Here is a 20,417-nt window from a genome sequence, read left to right as displayed (position 1 = left end):
CTTCTAAAAAAACATATATAATGTTTGGGGGTTATGAGTAATTTTCTAGCAAAAAAAAAGATTTCTACATGTAGGAGAGAAGTGCCAGAATAGGCCCAGTATGGAAGTGGTTGAAGGTGGAAAAAGTTCTGAAATGATTTATCTGTCTTTTTACATTACAGAAACCTGACATTTTAAGGAGGGATGTGTAAACTTTTTATATCCACTGTGTGCGAAAAGCGACTCTGGCAGCGAAAGAGTTAAACACTCCTCTTATTCTAATATACCTGTAAATACCTACAATATATGTCTATGAACATATAAGCTAATCTAGAGGTGCTTTAACAGACTTAAAAAAAATAAAAAGTCAATCTACTGTAAAGGCTTTTTTTTTTTTTTTTTTTTTTTAAATCCCTGTGTGCATGAGCCCTTATGGTCACACAAAATATCGAATATCTTTTTAGTTAGATAAAAAGTAAATATTTTTTTCAGATGAGTAGGTTGTGTTTCCATATTATATAGTCAGTGGGTAGAGCTCTAGGATTCTTTTCTCATGTTTTCTAGGGTAGTGGTTCTCGCCGTTATTGAGATCCAATAAACTCTTCCAAAACCTTTGGTGTCCCCTCACACAATAAAATATTGGGAATACAAAGTATGTATTGAGATTTTTGAAGACTCTGGATGGGACTGGGTGTCACCGTGGAGAGAATGAAAATTCTAGCGAGGGTTGGGGGACTCTGCAGCAGGCTTGGTGTCCCTATAGGTAAAGAGGTTTCTGGAGGGAGCTTGGGGCAACTGTTTATGGGATGGGCTCTCTAGGGAGGCTGGGGGCCTATAAGGGGTTTAAAACGAGAGACTGGAGGGCACAATGGGAGCTGGGAGGCATTGTGGGATGTTGGGGTATCTGCAGCTGCTCTGGAGACCTGGCAGGAGGAAGGCCGCAGCCCAGCAGTGGGCCCATGGCTTAGTTGTTGAACCGCTGTTCCAGTGCATACATACATACATACATACATCCATACATATCTTAACAGCTCATACTAAAATCTGAATGATTCTACTTCTGCTAGGTAGTAAACTAGTAGTTTTCTGGGAATCCTGTCACTGATGTATTTTGTATTAAATATTTATTTGTAAAGCAAATTTATATAAATGGAACAAAAACGCAGCCTATTAAGTGGAGTTTCCACTTTTTGGAATTCCCCCTCCGGTGTCACATTTCGGGGGGGGAGGGGGGGGGGAGCAGATTCCTGTCTAATATAGGTATTTGCTCCCACTTCCTGGCATAGATCATCGCGGTGACCTACGCCACTTCCGGCGCCTATTCTGTCCTCCTGCGTTGTCTTCTGGGAGACATACGGGTCCCAGAACACAGCAGGGATGCTGTGCGCAGTGGGGAATCAGGAAGTGAAGCAGCACGGCTTCACTTCCTTATTCCCTTACTGAGGATGCCGGTGGCAGCAGCCGAGAGCCGACGGACAGATCGGCTTCGGTTGCCAACATTGCGGGTTCCCTGGACAGGTAAGTGTCCATATATTAAGTCAGCAGCTGCAGTATTTGTAGCTGCTGGCTTTTAATATTTTTTTAGCTTTAAGTATATTGGTTTGGTGGTGGTGTTCAATCCCTAGCCTTTTTATCATACATTTCCTAGGCATTCAGACACCTGCTTCGTTACTATTAGGCTTCTCTGGACACTTGTACAGTTCAGCCATCACAGGGAAATGAGACAGATTTCATATGCACCATCACTTCAATGTTATGATTTTATAAATGCAATTCTTCCACTCGGAAATGGTTTGATATTGTCGTCGTTGAAAATGTCAGAGCTGCACAGTTGATAAAGGTAACCGTGTACTGAATGCATTCTATCATGCTCACATTTTCATCTGTCGGAGAACGAAGAAATGAAATTGAAGCAAGGTGACAGGCTGTTAAAAAATGCAGTACATGTCTGTTTTATTTCACAGTTTGCTCTACTCCTTCATTTTCCATTTACCTCTCCTTTTAGTCCAGAAGAAGCCAAAGCCATTTCCTCACAGATGATTGGAAAGAAGTTGTTTACGAAACAGACAGGAGAAAAGGGCAGGATATGTAACCATGTGTTCATCTGCGAGCGCAGATATCCCAGGAGAGAGTATTACTTCGCAATTACCATGGAAAGGTCATTTCAAGTGAGTTGCGGTATTCTCCTAAACTCTGGAAGCTGTGAGGAGGGGTTTTTGGTGCAGAGAACCTTCCTTTTTTTTTTTTTTTTTACTTTTTAACTGTCTGATAATTCTTTTTTTTTTTTTTTTTTTTTTTTTTTTTCTGTATTATAAACTGTACGTGCTTTAATGTTTTCATAGATTCATACATGGTTTTAGGATTTTAAATGTATTGTTTATTATACATATCTAATATACTCAAACACTTATTCTATACTGACCTATAACGTAAAACTCTAGACATTTGTTAACTTTTGTTATGGAAAGAGTGGAGATTATTGGACGCCAGCTTCCTAGCAATTGATGACTTGTCCCCAGCCCCAGTGTGTTGCTGGCTGGGAGATTCCCCATCCCACAGCTGAATGTAAAGAAAGGGGCTAAGGAATACTAGGGCTGATGTTATTGCCCAAATATGACAATGTCTGCTGTACGCTGTCAGGGCCCACTCACTGACTGGCAATAAATGTATGGAAAATGTATGTACATTTCTTTCAATTTTAGTCAAGTTTTAGCACCAATTCACAGTGTGTTGATCTGCGTTTTGGCGCAGCTGTAAAACACAGATCAATGGAAGGACATCTGAAAAACAAAAATTTCCAATGTGTCCTATTCAAACCATAATGCGACATCAGCATGCACATGCATGTTTCCATCCATTTTAGCGCAAGTTAGTGTCACTTGGCCCTTAACGTGTGCTGATGTCCGTTGACATGGCTTGCCCAGCATTATTGTGTGAATAGGCCAGATTGGAAATAGTTTTTCAGATGTTCTTGTGTTGATCTGCATTTTGTATTTTACAGCTGCACTAAAATGTTGATCAACACACTAGTGTGAATTGGCCCTCAATTGAACAGCAAAGCAGACAAGATATAGAACTATTGTCTGTTTCCCATCAGGCCCCACCCACTGCACTACAAAACTCCTCGACCTGACTTCTTCAGGTACATGAATGTTTTGCAAACACTGACAGTTTCTTTGCGAGGCACGGAAACCAAGGGATAACAACAATCCAGTTGCTGGGTATGCAATAAAACAAAGTTTATGTTTTAAAAATACCATTAACATGTTTTGAAGGGAGGAAACGGGAAAAGCAAAAAGCGGTATTAAACCCAAAACCGGGAAAGGATTATATTGCAGCTTACTGATCGTTAAATGTGGTGGCTGCATTTGTTTTCTTTTTTTAGCTTTTTCCCCCTCCTTTTTTTTTTTATCTGGAGATCTGGCCAGTAACACACCTCCTGTATTAGCGAGACACAGCTCAGGGTGAAGGAGCACAGGATGCACAGCAGACAGAAGCATTGTTAGTGTGGGGTAGAGGGGAGTGTTAATAGTATTGGCAGATTTGGATTGAAGCCAAACTGCAGCTCACACGTTATAATCAGCTACAGCAAACCATTTTTTTTTTTAGCCTTTTGGGATAAAGATTTTGGATGAAAAAATAAAAGCTGATTGTTTTTATCACCCTCGTCAGTGTTAAATTGTTTGCCTCACCAATATAAACTGATACATTCTGCTGGAGAGCTTATGCTTTTGAAACACCGTAAACTTGCTGGCTGGATTAGCATATGAACATAGAAGAAAAATCCTAAAAAAAAAAAAAAAAACACAGCCATCACATCTAAGAATTGGTAATCTGCAATATAATGTTTGCTTTTAGCTTTAATAGTGCTTTAATATCTGTTAGCTTGATTTTTTTTCTTTTCAATCATTCAGTACTTTCTTTTCAAGCTTTTTCCATTGAGTTCTGCCTTCAGCTATGGTTATTGTCTGTTATCTACAGCTTTGGCAATAGCAGTGGCAAACCTAATGTCAGAATTCCAGTATTCAGTATCACTATCCAGGGGTAGGTTCTGCTCTTCAACTGTTGCAGAGCTACAAGTGTCATGAGGCATTGCAAGACTATGGCAAACACAAGCATGGCTCCCAAAGGCAGAGGCATGATGGGACTTCAAGTTTTGAAACGGCTGGAAGACTGAAGTTTGCCTACCCTTGCACTAAGGGATCTCAGAAAAAAAAAGTTATGCATGGTGTTGCCATTTATTTTGTGATGTAAAACAATTTTGTCTAAGACCTGTACAGTCAGTTTATTAGATGAGTAAACATTGCCCCATTGTGATTGTATGCATGTACCTAAAGTGCTTCTGTGTGCAGACTGTGGACATTTAGGATTTTACATATTCTTAAGAAGCAGTAGAAGAGCTAGAACCAGCCCTAATTGACCTATTTAGCTTAATATGCTGTCATTCTTTTTCCAGATCTGAGACTTTTTAAGTATAACTTTGGCCTCTCGTGGGGGCACCTAATTATAGCATATCTGCACCTACAATTTTGCCTTGGTCCACCTGCAAAGTCTTACATATGCCTGTTACGCCTGCCCGTGAAGTCCATATAATGCAGCTTTCTGATTTTAGAGCAGAGTTGAGACTCTTATGTAGGCTGTGCTTGTTTGGACTATGGGTCAGAGACACAGGCACACAGAGCTGACAGGCGAGGGGGGGGGGGGGGGGGAGAGAGGAGGACAGAGGAGAGCTGCAGATGACTGAGGCATGTAAACTGACCAGTGTCAGGGCTCAGCGGCCATGATAAACCATGGCCAGTTTACAGGGGTGAGGGCAGAACCAGGCAGGATCAGCCAGGTTTTTTATGATATATGGGGGCAAATTGCACATCACAAGCACCGCTGTTTAACCTGCTATAAGGGAACAAACACTTTAAGGTCCCTTTCACATGGGGCAGACTGTGGCTGAGGCTGCGATCTGCTTGCTCAGCAGTGGATCTCTCCATGGATCCCTGCTGAGCAGGCGGCTGACAGGTCCATGTCTGGTTCGCTCATGCAGAACGGACACAGACCTCTCTCCTCTATGGGCAGATGGATGTAAATGGACTACCTGTCCATTTACACCAGCCATCCAATCCGCTAGATCCCCATCTTTCCTTTTTTTTTTTTTTTTATCAGATTGGATGTAGACTGGTGTAAACGGACACATGTCTGTTTACACAACCCGCTCAATAGAGAAGAATGGAGGTTCTGATTGGGTCTGCCTGAAGAACTGATAGGCGGACCTGATCGGAGAATGTCTGTGTGAAAAGGGCCAAAAAAATAACTACTCTTAAGACCCCTTTCACATGGGCACTGTTAGGTGGCAAAACCTGGTGCTTGAGGCACATTTTTTAACGTGTCAGCTGCCTGTCAAAACCAGGCAATATTCGCTGCACAGCCCCATTCACATGATCATGACAAAGAAAATAAGGCATGTTGCAGTCGATAGGCAATACTGCCTGTCACTGTTCCCTACAGAGGTGAATGCTGACTCTGAGTTTCTGTTGCAAGATGAATTTACTTCACAGTACTGAAAGCTAAAGGGGTCTAGGATGGCTTTTTTTGTTCTGGCAATTGAAATAACGTTGAAGTGCTCAATGCACCTAGCGCTTGGGTACATTTAACTGCATTCAGAGGTTTTTGTGGTCAAACTTCCTTCTTAACGCGATTTTTGGGCGTTCAGAAAACATTCTCTAAACTCCCCTGCTACTAAACTGGTAAAAACTTCCATGTGTGCATGGACACTTAGGATAACATTAGGGGAGTTCAAGGGCAGAAGAAAAAAAAAAAAAAAACACCTAAACTCACAAAAACGTGAGTTTAACAGCAGCAGCCTAAGATGTTTTTTTTCTGTCCCTGGAGCATGCTCTGTATTTCATCTCTTCATCTCCACAAACAGCTTGCAGTGATTTATGATACTGTCAGATGTTTAGCAGCCAATATTATGATGCCCTGGAGAGCAGATAACTCGCATTAGTTTGCAAAAATATGTGAGAGTTGTGATCACTTCACAACAAGCAGTTTTAAATAATCCCCTATAGGTCCTTTTTTTTTTTTTTTTCCCCTAAGCCTTTTAAATATACTCCTTAATTAACAAATGTCTGAAAACTTGTTAAAGGTTTTTTTTTTTTTTTTTTTTTTAGTTCTGATAGACTCATTATGCCTGTGAGTTCTTGCTCCGACCAATGTTATAGGTATTGTTGTAACTTCAGGTAGATGTGAAAAATGCCATTTTGTTGCAGTCCTTTTTCTACCACAATATATGCCGGTAAGCTGATCTAAAAGAATCCCAATGTCTCGTTAAAGGCAACTTGCCACCAAGAAATCATCACATAGGGGACTTTTTGTCCCCATGTGATGAAAAATGTTTTAGTTAAAGTGTCAAAAACGTAGTTACACCAAAACACTTAAACCCCTCCCAAAAACATTTCGAGCCCCACCCCCATATACATGCACATACAAGCGCAAGCGCACACTTTAAGGGCCACCTACGCATGATTGCGCTACACATGTTGCATATTTCCGCACACGCCAGAGTGAGAGCAATTATTTTGGACCCATTATTTACATCCATTTCTAAACAGACAACCTGTAGGAGCTTTAAGGCCTCATGCACTCAGGGCATCTTTTTAAGCCCCTCTTAATTCCAGAACTCCTGGCTGCTCTAAAAAATGCGGTAGACATGCATTTAGGCAGACCTAGCGTTTGGGCGTTTAATGCATTCTATTGGTGAAACCTTAAATACCAAAGCCAATAATTTAACAGACTTTACTGACACATAAATTGGGATGCGCCTGTTTGTAATAAAAGTACATTGAAACCTATTATAGGTCATTTTGTTGGCTGGATTAACGCTCAAACGCGAGATGCGTGTTTAGGTGTATTTTTTATTTTTTTTTGCTTTTTAGCTCCTCTCCTGAACGCACCTTTGGTGTTTTTCTGCCTATAATGTGTCTGTATATCAGTCTATTTTATCCCTTACACCAGGGGTCTCTAAACGTTGGCCCTCCAGTTGTTCAGAAACTACAATTCCCACCATGCCTAGTCATGTCTGTTAATGTCAGAGTTTTGCAATGCCTCATGGGACGTGTAGCTCCGCAACAGCTGGAGGGTCGTAGTTTGGAGATCCCTGTGTTACACAAAACGGCATTAATCTTCTCTGGCTGTAATGTTTACTGTTTTGGGAACAGTAAGGCCCCTTTCACACCGAGGCAGTTTTCAGGCGCCTGTGTAGCGCCTCAAAAAACCGGTCCCTTTCCCTCCGGCTTTCACACTGGAGCGATGCGCTGGCAGGACGGTGAAAAAAGTCCTGATAGCCGCATCTTTGGAGCGGTGTATTCACTGCTCCTAAGCCACTCCTACCCATTGAAATCAATGGGGCAGCGTGGCTATACCACCACCCTTTTATGGCTGCTAGCAGGGGTTAAAACTACGCTTTACCGCCGACGTCCGCACCGCCCCAATGTGAAAGGGGACTAATAGAGTGGAAATCTAGTTCTGATGACAACCAGAGATTTCATCACTTTTGGAGGGATTTCCTCTCGCTCCTGTTCTGGATATGGGACAGGAAAATCTCCTAAGTGGGACAGAGATGGCGATGGCAAAAAATATTGACAGGGGTTATAGCTCTCACTCTATCCAAAATGAAAAAGTTTTGGCTATTATAGTTCTACCTATAAGGTCTAACACCAGCCTTTTATTCAAAATGAAAAAAAAAAAAAAAAAAAAATGAAAGGTTAGGCCTCATGCATGCTGGATGTTATAAAAAATGGCAGTAGCTTTAGCTGTAGAATGTTGAGTTAAAAACACAAGTTTTGCTGCGTTTTTGTAGATTTTTTGCATTAGCGTTTTTTTTTAGCAAAACTATACTCGTACAAAAGCATGTTGCTCAAAAGCACTCCTAAATGGCCAATAGCCACATTTTTCAGCATTTTTCAGAGTTGGAGCATTTTTACAGCTGTAAAACTGCTTTTCAAACCCACTAGTTCTGGAGGATTTTTCCAGCCACACAATGCCCCTGCCAAAAAAACACTGACAACAGCCTATGTGTCCATAGACACACAGGATAATATGCGGGGGAGTTTACTGGCTGCAGAAAAAAAAGTCTGAAGCCAAAAACAGCAGCTTTAAAAACGTCCAGTGTACGAGGCCTAAAAGTGATGGTAAATGCTGCGCCACAGTTCTGTGTGTGAATTGACACACAGAGATGTGGTGCCCCCATAGCAAGCTGCTTGCTATGGGGGCACTCGGCAGGAGGGAGAGGCCAGGAGTGCCGGTGAGAGACTCGGGAAGAGGAGGATCCGGGCTGCTCTTTGCAAAACCCCTGCACCGAGCAGGTAAGTGACGTGTTTGTTTTTTTTAAAACAAGACTTTAGTATCACTTTAAAGCCAGGTAGGCAGCTTTATCAAAAGTAGGTTTGCAATTTCAACATTTTATTTTTTTCTCTGTACAGATTTCCTACAGAATAGTCTGGGGATTGTTTACAAAACTTCCTTGGAACGGAGAAACCATTCAAATTATATATAGTGTGTGCGTGTGTATATATCTATATCGATTTTATCTTGATAAGTCGGCTTCAGTACAACTAGCCTGCCCATGGATGGATCTAAATTTGGTTAATTGCTGCTGAACCAGATACATTTTGATCCTTCTATAGCCGCCTTAAGGCTGCATTCACACTTAAAAACGACATTAGAACGTGTCATGCTTGCAAACAGAAGATACGCCGCATGCAGGTAAAAAATGGTGCATAGGTTACATTGCTGTGTTAGTGTAAATGGGGCATCGGGCAAAAAATGCAGTTTGCACTTGCTTTTATGCTTTAGTTCAGGGGAAAAGTTGTCCAGCTTTCAAAATTCGGTAGTTTTATCAATACCCTTTGTGTCTGAAATATATTGGCAGAATGGACACTTGCAATTTAAAGGAAATCTGTACTGAGAAGATTTTAAAGGGTTCGCTGTTCACTTTTCAGAAAAAAAGGACAAGGTTAAAGAACACCATACACTCTCCCCAATTTCCCTGATGCTTGCCTCGCTAAGTGATGGGCTCTCAGTGCCCATGGGCAGGTAGTCCAGGGCACCAGAAATTTGAAATCCTTGCTATTCTGCCCATTCTCTCTGCAGTGCTTTCAGGATGGATCATCACTCGGATCTGTCCTGGAAGAGCTGCAGAAGGAAGCGGGAAAAGGGCGAGAATTTCTGGTGCCCTAAAACGCTACATCGAACTGTATGGGTATAAACCTCTCATCACCCACGGAGATAAGTCGAGTGGGGAGGGGGGGTACAGTGTAGACCACCTATTTAGAAAAAATAAAAAGAACTTACACTTTAACCACTTAAGGACCGGGCCTCTTTTTCAGACTGTTTACAAGTTAAAAACAAGTTGTTTTTTTTTTGTTTTGTTTTTTGCTAGAAAATTACTTGGAACCCCCAAACATTTTACATTTTTTTTCTAACACCTTAGAGAATAAAATGGCGGTCATTGCAATACTTTTTGTCACACCGTATTTGCGCAAGGGGTCTTGCAAGCGCACATTTTTTGGAAAGAAATTCACTTTTTTTGAATAAAAAAATAAGACAACATTTAAAGTAAGCCCAATTTTTTTTTTTATATTGTGAAAGATAATGTTACACCGAGTAAATTGATACCCAGCACGTCATACTTCAAAATTGCACCCGCTCGTGGAATGGCATCAAACGTTTTTACCCTTAAAAATCTCCAAAAGCGACATTTAATAAATTCTACAGGTTGCATGTTTTGAGTTACAGAGGAGGTCTGGAATTAGTGCTCTCGCTCTAACGATCGCGGCGATACCTCACATGTGTGGTTTGACCACTGTTCTCATATGCGGGTACTACTCACGTATGCGCTCGCTTCTGCGTGCGAGCTCGCCAGTGTGGGGTGCTTTAAAGAAAAAAATATGTGGGTAATTTTTTCCCTATTACAAGGAATGTAAACATCCCTTGTAATAGAAAAAAAGCATGACCGGTCCTCTTAAATATGAGATCGGGGTCAAAAAGACATTAAAAAAAAAGTGCTTTTAAGACGTAGGGCGGAAGTGATGTTTTAGTGTCTCTTCTGCCCTGCTATGGTATGGAGACTGTTGGGGGCCATCTTAGCCGCACTCGTCTCCATACCCAGCCACGGATAAGACCCGATGGCCTTTGCCTCTGCTGGCGGCTCTGGAGAGCGGCGGGGGCCCCTCTCCCGCTGCCGATAATGGGGATCTCGTGGTGAATCCGCCACGAAGACCACCATTATCGTTTACCGAACTGCCGCCTGAAGAGATGGATACCTCGGTTGTGGCAGTGCAGTTGTGCACTGCCACAGTTATGCAGTTATGTGCAATTTAGGTGCAGTGTGGCAAGATCCTGCATACTGCATCTTTGATGCTTTCATCAAAATGCACATTTTGTAGAATTCAATGGTAACGTGCGTAAAACAAAGCACAGCGAACCACACAGATGTGAACCAGCTCTAATATTCCTTCCAGAGTCTTAATTTGTTCAGAATCAAGTTATATATATATATATATATATAATTTTTTTTTATTTTTAATACCATCATAGAGATAAGTAAATTCTATTCAGATACGTAAATCCAGAACCCTACAGCTGAAAGGCAAGAGTGCTAGCCACATGGAACACCATCAAGCCCATTTACTAATCCTACAGCTGAAGTCTTTTGCAAGGTTTGGTTCACTTTCATGACCTGGAACTAGATACCAGATCCAGTAATTTGGAAGCAATTTGCTTCCGCTGGGTGATTTTTAGTTCTTTTTCCTCTGCTGTTTGACAGGTTTCCAAAATCCTTTTACATGTTAGCAACCATAACCACTAGGTGGCAGCAATAAACCACATTTACCATATTTGTTTTGTGTGTTTTGGTCACATATTTATTGTTTGTGCCTAACAAGCACATAAAACCTTGTGTATTCCTGCATTTTCTGTTCCACGCAAGTCTTCAAATTACAGTTTAAAGACTAAATTAATCATAATGACAATTTCTAATTGATCTGAAATCTTTTGATTCCAGATTATGTTACATGAAATACTTAAAATTTAGTCTTATTAAAGCAGATCATATTTTTTTTTCCTCAATTGTCGTGTGTCACTGTATATCGCTGAGGTGAGGGGAGCTAAAATTGCTCCCTCTATTCTCTGTGACACCAAAACATGTATTTATTATAATCCCAATTCCCAAAAAATTGGGACGCTGTGTAAAATCTGCATAAAAACAGAATGCAATGATTTGCAAATCTCATAAATCCATATTTTCTTCACAGTAGAAAACATCAAATGTTTAAAATGAGAAAATGTGCCATTTTAAGAAAAAAATAATAATTGGGTGAAGGATGGCAGCAACATCAGTCTCAAAGTTGGGACAGGACCTTGTTACAGATATACCAAATACCGCACACATTTATAATATAACAATGTAACAATGTATGCTGTAAATTCATTTTATTCATTTAAGGCTTTAGCAGATTTGAAAGAAAAAGTTGGCTGGACTATTAAGCTGACCCATGTTTGAGTTGGTGATCAGTAACAAGCATGCAGCCAAGGATTTCTGACATTGATGCAACCTGTACATCAGCCAAACGGCCAGATTGTATGCCCAGTTATACATCTTAAAACTGTTTTGGGTATACATATGATAGTACCATGTAGCTATTGTGTCCCATAGGTGTCTTAGCTCAGAATAATTGATTGATTTGCTATAAAAGTTGACATCTATATAGATTTATGTTACTTGAAGGTACTTAAAATAAGTATACTGTATTTGCTGGCGTATAAGACTATCTTTTACACTTAAAAAAAATGCCCAAAAATCGGGGGTCGTCTTATACGCCGGGTATACAGGTATACAATGCTGCCCGATGGATGTCAGCCCCCAAATGTCTGCTAATACTGTATGTGGTTTTAACTACAAACAGTATACGCCGTTGAGCCAATCCCGGCGAGCAATGTATTCTATTAATGAATACAGAGCCTGCTTGGATTGGAGTAACAACCTCTGCCAATCCAAGCAGGCTACATAGAGTAGCCTGCTCGGATTGGCTTTGAGAGAGAGAGAGAGAGAGAGAGAGAGAGAGAGGCAAGGGCTGGTGATGCTACAGCCTCTGCCAATCCAAGCAGGCGTTGTATTCATTAAAATAATACACCGCTCACCATACTTCCCTGGGTAAATCCATTCACTGATCTCCTACTACTATACATCCTGCTGTTTGCCTTTCAAGTCCCAGGCACCCAAGAGGGACAGGTAAATCTGGGACATATGACAGGGGGGTTATTAAATGCATTTTGGTGGACAATTCCCATAGAATGTAACCCAAAAGTGGTATAGGTTTGGTTAGTGAAAAATTCTACTTTCCAGAGTTGTGGCATTCAATAGATCTCTGTTTGTGTTATTATTGTTTGATTTACTTTATGACATAACACAGCATCGCGTATGAGTAGTTGGCATTCTTGCTTTGTATTTTTTAATCGTTCTAATGTATTTTTAAAATGGTGTGGCCTCAGAAGGGGGGTAGTCTTATACCACGAGTATTGCCCAAAACCTATGTTTTCACTTGAAAAATAGGGGGTCGTCTTATACGCCGGCAAATACGGTATATTTATTTTTACCTCACCCTATAAGACTTTTCATTTATGGTTATGAAACATACTTTTAGATCACTGAAATAAAGGTAAATTTATCCCGGCCTTTGGTGTGCTGGAATGCACACCCTCGTCCAGTTTGAAACAATAATTGCCATATAGGATAGCTTTAAGGCTTTTGGAAGTTAAGAGTCAGATAAGCTTTTTCAAAAGGATTCAATCACAGCCAATGAGGAGGGAAAGGGGGCAGGGCCAAGCCTTGGCTCTGAGTTTGAATGGACACACAGAGCAGTGACTCGGGAGTGCCTCTGCTCAGGTGCCCCCATTGCAAGCTGCTTGCTCTGGTGGCACTCGGCAGTAGGGAGGGGCCAGTAGTACCAGCAGGAAACCCGAGAGGAGGATCATCGGGACTGCTATGTGCAAATCCATTACACAGAGAAGGTGAGTATAACCTGTTTGTTATTTTATCAAGAAAAAAAAATGAAGCCTTAGTGTCACTTTAATGGCAGCCTTATTTTTCTCAAGTTTACTTATGATCGCGTTGTGTTCATGGGCTAACAAAATGTGACTGCCTCATTTTTTGGAGCACACCATAAGACAACGCATGTGATTGTTAGAATATGAAGAAGTGAGCTGCCATCTAGATAAAGGAAGGCCCTTAGACGTGGTGTATCATCTGGATTTTGCAAAGGCATTCAATACAGTTCACCATAAACGTTTACTGTACAAACTAAGGTCTGTTGGCATGGACCGAAGGGTGAGTAACATGGCTTGAAAACTGGCTACAGGGGTGAATTCAGAAGGTAGTGATAAATGGGGAGTACTTGGAATGGTCTGGTGTGGAAAGTGGGATCCCCCAGGGTTCTGTCCTGGGACCAACACTATTTATTTAACTTATTCATAAATGATCTAGAGGTAAAAAGCTCAATCTCAGTATTTGCAGATGATACTAAGTTAAGCAGGGCAATAGCATCTCCGCAGGATGTGGAAACCTTGAAAGAAGATCTGAACAAATTAATGGGGTGGGCAACAACATGGCAAATGAGATTTAATGTAGAAAAATGTGAAATTATGCATTTGATTGGCAAAAACACGAATGCAATCTACTCACTAGGGGGAAAACCTCTGAGGGAATCTAGAAAGGAAAAGGGGGTCCTAGTGGATAATGGGCTCAGCAATGGTATGCAATGCCAAGGTGGTGCAAGCAAAGCCAATGGAATATTGGCATGCATTAACACGTTCCCACTTAATTTTTTTTTTTTTTAAGTCAGCAGCTACAAATACTGCAGCTGCTGATTTTTAATAATCGGACACTTACCTGTCCCAGGGTCCAGCGATGCGGGGGATCGAAGCCCCGCTCATCCCCCCGCTCGGCTGCACCAGCATTTTAACTGTGGGTGCCCAGCTGTGGCTTCACAGCTGGGCAATCATCTGGGACCGGTCACGTGTCCCAGATGATTGACAAAAGGGAGAGGTGAGAGGTGATCTCCCTTTCTGCACTGAGGGATGTGATGTCAGGAGCACAGGCGCCGAAGAAGGCAGACTACGAGGGACCCCTAGCAATAGGCATTTAGAGGTGAGTAAAAAAAATTATTCTCCAAATATTTTTTTTTTTTGGGGTGGAATTCCACTTGAAAAAGGGAATTGACTCCAGAGATAAAACAATAATTCTCTCACTTTTCAAGACTCTGGTCCGACTGAACCTGAAGTATGCCATCCAGTTTTGGGCACCAGTCCTCAGGAAGGATGTGCTGGAACTGGAGAGAGTCCAGAGAAGGACAACAAAGCTAATAAAGGGACTGGAGGATCTTTGTTATGAGGAAAGATTACTAGCACTAAACTTATTCGCTCTGGAGAAGAGACATTTGAGAGGAGATATGATTTCAATGTACAACTACCATACTGGTGACCCCACATCAGGGGTACAACTTTTCCACGATAGGGCATTTAAAGACTTGTGGCCATTCACTAAAATGAGAAGAAAAGTGGTTTAACCTTAACCACTTGCCGTCCGTCCACTGTCAAATGGTGGTGGGTGCGGTGCAGCCCTCGTTCTGGGTGGACGTCCTATGACGGTGCCCAGAATGGCTGCCCGTGCATGCCCAATGGGGCGTGCATCGCTGTGATCGGTGGTGCAGCGTGGCAGTCTGACACACCGCTACACCAATGTGAAGGAGAAAACTTATTTACAACATTTTATAACTGAAACAAAAGAGAAACTTATTTTTTTTTTTTTTATTTAGGTCTATTTTTTTAATTTGTTTAGCAATAAATAAAAAACAGAGGTGATCAAATGCCACCAAAAGAAAGCTCTATTTGTGCTAACAAAATGATAAAAATTCTGTTTGGGTACAGTGTAGCATGACCGCACAATTGTCATTTAAACAGCGACAGCGCTGAAATCTGAACATTGGCTTAGGCAGGAAGGGGATCTAAGTGCCCGGTATTGAAGTAGTTAAACTGCGTAGAGAGTTCTTTACTGTAAGAGCGGTTAGGATGTGGAATTCCCTTCCAGGGAGCATCGATAATGTAAAAAAACTATTAGGCACCTAAATGTCCACAACATACAGGGATATACAATGTAATACTGACAAAAGTGCACACAGGTTGGACTAGTGTCTTTTTTTTTTTTTTTTTTTTTTTCAACCTTACTAAGTAACTGTCCTAAGGGATAGATTTTAGTTTTTTTGGTTCATGTATGCAGGTTGGGGTGGTTTTAACAATACATGTCAATCTACTGCAACATGCATATTGTATTCTATCACACAACAATGTAAAGGCAACCTAAATATTCTCTGCCAATTCAGGTACTGCTATCTCACTTATTTAATACAGAACCTGTAGTGGTGTGTGCAACGAGTATCTTCTGGCCTAGCATTGCTTGCCTAGCAGAAGTTATCTTGTTCAGAGTGCCCCAAGGATATATATATAGATATAGATATAGATATAGAGAGAGAGAGATTGCATTCTTGGAATGTATAATTAATTGTCTAGGTTTTGGCATATATAAAATGAACCTATTCCACTAGGATTTTGAAGATGGCCTAGACGCTGTTGAGAATAAAAGTGAGTTGGTTTGCCTAGAGCAGTGATTCTCTACTCCTGTCCTCCGGACCCACTAACAGGCCAGGTTTTAAACCCCTTTCACACCACACCACCCATAGCGTGGGCGGTAAAACGCCGCTATTTTTAGCGGATTTGCGGCGCATTCTGGCCGCTAGCTATTGTGGCGTTTTGCCTGTGGTATTACAGCGCTGCCCCATTGATTTGATTGGGGAGCAGCGATGGAAGAGTGGTAAACACAACACTCCTTCACTGCTCCAAAGAAGCTGCTGCCAGGACTTTTCCCTGACGTCCTGCCAGCGCACCGCTGTAGTGTGAAAGCCCTCAGGCTTTCACACTACAAACAATGGTGCAGCTTTTTTAGGGCGGATTGCAGGCGCTATTTCTAATGCTATAGTGCCTGCAAAACTCCCTGGTGTGAAAGGGGTCTATGTTTTACCTTGGGGAGATGCAGACTAGAATTTTGCAATCACCAAGCAGCAAATTATATCACCTGTGTTGTATTTCAGTTATCTTGCAAACCTGGCCTGTTAGTGGGTCCTGAGGACAGGAATTGAGAACCACTAATATAGAGGTATGTTTTCGATGAATGCTTGTCCAACCGTGACTGTGGAACTGACCTCTAATGGAGACGGGACACATTTTACGTTTACTTTATATTACCCAGGTTTATGTGGCTATAGTAATTAAAATAGGTGTATAAGGGGGTACTTGTTGCACTTTAAAGTACATGAACGCATGCTTCATAGGTACTTTGTCTGGGCTCCTTATTTGTTGTCTTAATTTATGAGTTACTGCTTTGGAGCAGTTGTTTAAACTGTATTTTCCAGGTCAGTTACTCACCAAGTATGGAAGGCAGGACGAGGAGGATAATGGGCACCTCCAAAAACTGTTTAGCCATGGCATCTTCTCTATTTGTCATGATGTCTTCTTTTGAGCACAGATGTGGGCAATTCTACTGTGAAGTGCATCCCAGATTGACACTTATCACTTCTTCCAGGTTCTTATAGTGCCACTACCTTACATTCACATCCAAAGAGGTACCAGGGGACCTACTGAGGTAGAAATTGCCTGTGCTAATGCACTCAATATGCAGACACTACAAGAGAATTCCTTTCTGCCGTGTCTGTGCACATGGGCGCCTATGTTTTTGTAAAACAGTCTTTGCAGCCACCAAGAAATATAAATTCTAACAACTCTGATTTTTCTCAGGGTCCTGTGCTGATTGGAAGTTCTCAAGGTGGAGTTAACATTGAAGATGTTGCGGCTGAAAACCCAGATGCTATTGTGAAAGAGCCAATTGACATTGTAGAAGGCATCCAAAAAGATCAAGCTGTTAGGGTAAGTATGTCATTGTTTAGAAGCCTTACGCTGGGTACACACAGTCCTGTCTCACAACTGGTTTCTGTCGAATGATCATGCTGGAAAACCAGCATCCAGATCACGGTTTGTGTGGGCTGGGGCAGTTCCCCTGTCAGAACACGATAGCTCAGCAAGGAGATCACCGCACTAACATAGGATGGGTTAGTTTGGCTATCTGTGTAAGGCCTCTTTTTTTTTTTTTACATTGGCAAAGTCTCCCAGCAGGTCCACCTGCTCAGAAGAAGTTTTCTGCTGATCCCTACTTAGCAGGCGGATGACAGGTTCATGTCCACTCCACTGATGCTGAGTGGACATAGACACAGCCCACTGTCCTGTATGAGCTGTCCTATGGAAACGGACCACCTGCCTGTTTCGATCCAACAGTCATCCAATCCGCCAGATGGATGGGGAACGTCTGATTTTTTTTTAATGATCAGATTAGATGTCAGCAGTTGACATCTGCCACTCCATAAAGAGCAATGGATGGTCCGATTGGGTCTGCTTGGAAAAACTGACAGGCAGACCTGTTTGGACTGTCTGTGTGAAAGTGGCCTAGGTTTTTTTTTTTCATTCCCCACTTCCCATGTGTATCCAGCATTAGGCTGGGCTCATACCTAATGTATCTCTGTTATGCTTTTTTATTGCTTTGGGCAGATGTGTTGTCATGCGTTTACATGCACTGCTGTTTTTGATGAGCCCTTGTAATGTGTCCATGGATGAAAAAATGGACATGATATTATTTTTTTTATTTATTTTTTTATGGCCAACACATGTAAACATCATGCGTTTTATCTGACCTGATACCATTAGCTCATATTGGATCAATTTGTCATGCAAATTGACAGATCAAATCGCATGACAAGTCGCAGCCTATTGACAGCAATGGCACCATTCCGATCGGTCCAATGCCAATTTTGCAACGCTGCACCGATTTTTGCAAAAGTAGTTCCAGCACTACTTTTGGCGATTTGAGGTGTGACTTTAATAGACCTTTGTGCATGAAGCCGTGCAGATGTCTTTCAAGTCACACTGACATACGGCTTTTAAATTGTGTAATTTCAGATGTTGCATGATTTAAAAGCCACATCAATGTGAATGAGGGCTAAAAGTCAATGGCAAACCTTCACGTGTATTGTGATGTAACTGAGGCCTAAATTGTAATACATTTTGGCATAAAAAAAAAAGTTTTTACATCTGAACTACTGCTGAAATGGTGTGTGTGTGTGTGTGTGTGTGTGTATATATATATAATTCTGTGTTGGACAGATTACCCATCACTCCCTGTTCCCTGTCTCCCAATTGGGACAAAGATGTCAGTAAAAACCTAACAGAGGTTCTGAGGCTTCCCCACTATTTTCAAATGACAGGTTTTACTTAGAGGTAGGCTTATAGTAAGACATGTATTCATTGTTCTGTTCTGTTAAGATATGTTGTAATTGTAATAACTCCTCATGAATGGATATGTTGTCTCCTAAATCCTCTTAGCTTTTTATCATTGTAGAAATTGCCTTAGGACTCTTGTCAAGCTTTTTACACCATTGAAGAACTCTAGGACAATGATGGGATACCCTCCAGCATTTTAATATTTATTAACAGTAAAAAAGGAGACCTACCACATGTTAATGCTAGCAGTTGCTTTTAGCAGTAAAAAATGACAATCTGGATACACAGGAGAGTAAGGCAGTATTTAATTATTTAAAGTCGGTAAGCATTTGGAAGTGGTGATGGCATAATCCCCTAAAGAAAGTGATATAAAATAATCAGTTATGTTTAGAAGAAAGAACTTTGTGTTTCTCTCCTTGATTGCTTCAATACATTGTTTACTTTATACCTTTTTAAACTATAGTAATGCTTCCAAATCATGTAAATCATCACAGTGCTAGAGGAGAAAAGAAAAATGAGTATGTTTTCCATGGGAATTTAGCTGACTAAACAGACCATTGTTTATCTTGTTTTTAATTTTCTGTTTCTTTTGTGTATTTTCAGCTTGCACAGAAAATGGGTTTCCCAGAGAACATTGTAAATGAGGCAGCTGCGTGCATGATCAACTTGTATAATCTGTTCATGAAGTATGATGCTACAATGGTGGAAATTAACCCCATGGTAGAAGATGCTTCGGGAGTAGGTAAGCCATGCAAGCCTTCAGGAACATTTCAGACTCTGCAGTTTGAGTTTTGAACATAGGCTAGCTTTAAAATGTATGGCGAGGGTGAAACAAAAAATATATGCAATATATGACCGTTTGTATAGAGAATTACCTTTTGATACCAGGAGTCAAGTATGCTGTAAACTTTGAGCTGAAAACGCAGGTTTTTAGTGCAGCAGAGGCGTTCACTCAAACAGAAGAACTGAAGTTCTGTGGATCAACAGCTATTATCTGTACTTGCATTGTTTTTAATAGAGACGCGTAATAGGGAAATGTTTTATGCAGTAAAGAAGAATGCTGAATACTTTTTCACTACATTGAGATAAGAAACCTCCTACTGCTTTTTCTGCCCCTCCCCCAATCCCTAGACACTTGCCTGTGTCCACTTTTGCTCCAGCACTGCCCTTGGCTGCAGCAGTTCCCTTCATGCTTTCACAGAATACAAAGGTGTGTGAATGGATGAGGGAAGGGGCAGGTTAATATCAGGGTCTCCCCTCATCCATTCACAGAATGACTCGTGGGACAGCAAAGTGGTGGGTGAGCGACCCATTATCATTCACTGTACTAGAGCCAGAACTGGCTGTTTCAGTGCTGTAAGTTCTGTGTTTACAGTAGTGTCTGAGATGAATGAAACTAATAGTGTTGCCTAACTCGGCTCCATCCACTCATTGGACACTCATTAGGGGTCATTTTATTTTACATAGCAAATGTCCAAAAATAGTTTAGCTTGAATTTTAAGGCTTGATTCTGCTTAGCTGTGGTGATGACTTAAAGTGGTTGTACAGGCTCAAGGTTTTTTTACCCTCATGCATTCTCTATGCATGGAGGTAAAAAACTTCTGTGTGCAGCCCCCCTATTACCTGAGCCACCTCTCGATCCAGCAATGTGCACGAGACCCTTGGCTGTCCTCAGGGCCCCCTCTCCTCATTGGCTGAGCCATTAGCTCCCACTGCTCTCAACCACAGCCAGTGAGCCAATGAGGAAAGAACGGTGGGCGGGGCTGAGCCAGGACTCAATGTCTTTATGGCAGGGGTTGACAAATTTGCTTTGAATTTAGGAGCCAGTTAAAAAACTTAGGAGCCAGTTTTTTTTTTTTTTTCAGCTCCCAGGGTAAGGCCACTCATTTTCACCCCCTATCCCTAACTCACAATGGAGCACCCAGTCAATAACTCAATTGAAACGCTGTTACATCAGGGGTATGGGCTGAACAGAAAAGTAAGGCTGGCAACAGATGGAACTGGCTGGC

General features: G+C 41.5%; 1 protein-coding gene across 1 annotated transcript in view; it reads left to right on the top strand.

The window, feature by feature from the left end:
- SUCLA2 (succinate-CoA ligase ADP-forming subunit beta) overlaps positions 1–20,417 on the top strand; it is a 130,700-nt gene that overhangs the window by 54,149 nt on the left and 56,134 nt on the right. Inside the window, exons 4-6 of the mRNA XM_077483256.1 lie at positions 1,985–2,147; positions 16,876–17,004; positions 19,012–19,150. Coding sequence (XP_077339382.1) covers positions 1,985–2,147; positions 16,876–17,004; positions 19,012–19,150 — 431 coding nt within the window. The remainder of the gene's footprint in view (positions 1–1,984; positions 2,148–16,875; positions 17,005–19,011; positions 19,151–20,417) is intronic.

The sequence above is a fragment of the Lithobates pipiens genome, unplaced genomic scaffold, assembly GCF_037356315.1.
Source record: "Lithobates pipiens isolate NorthernLeopardFrog02 unplaced genomic scaffold, aLitPip1_a1.2 Scaffold_16, whole genome shotgun sequence".
Classification (NCBI taxonomy): Eukaryota; Metazoa; Chordata; class Amphibia; order Anura; family Ranidae; genus Lithobates; species Lithobates pipiens.
Note: the sequence above shows the minus strand (reverse complement) of the source record. Positions and strands in the feature narration are given on the sequence as shown.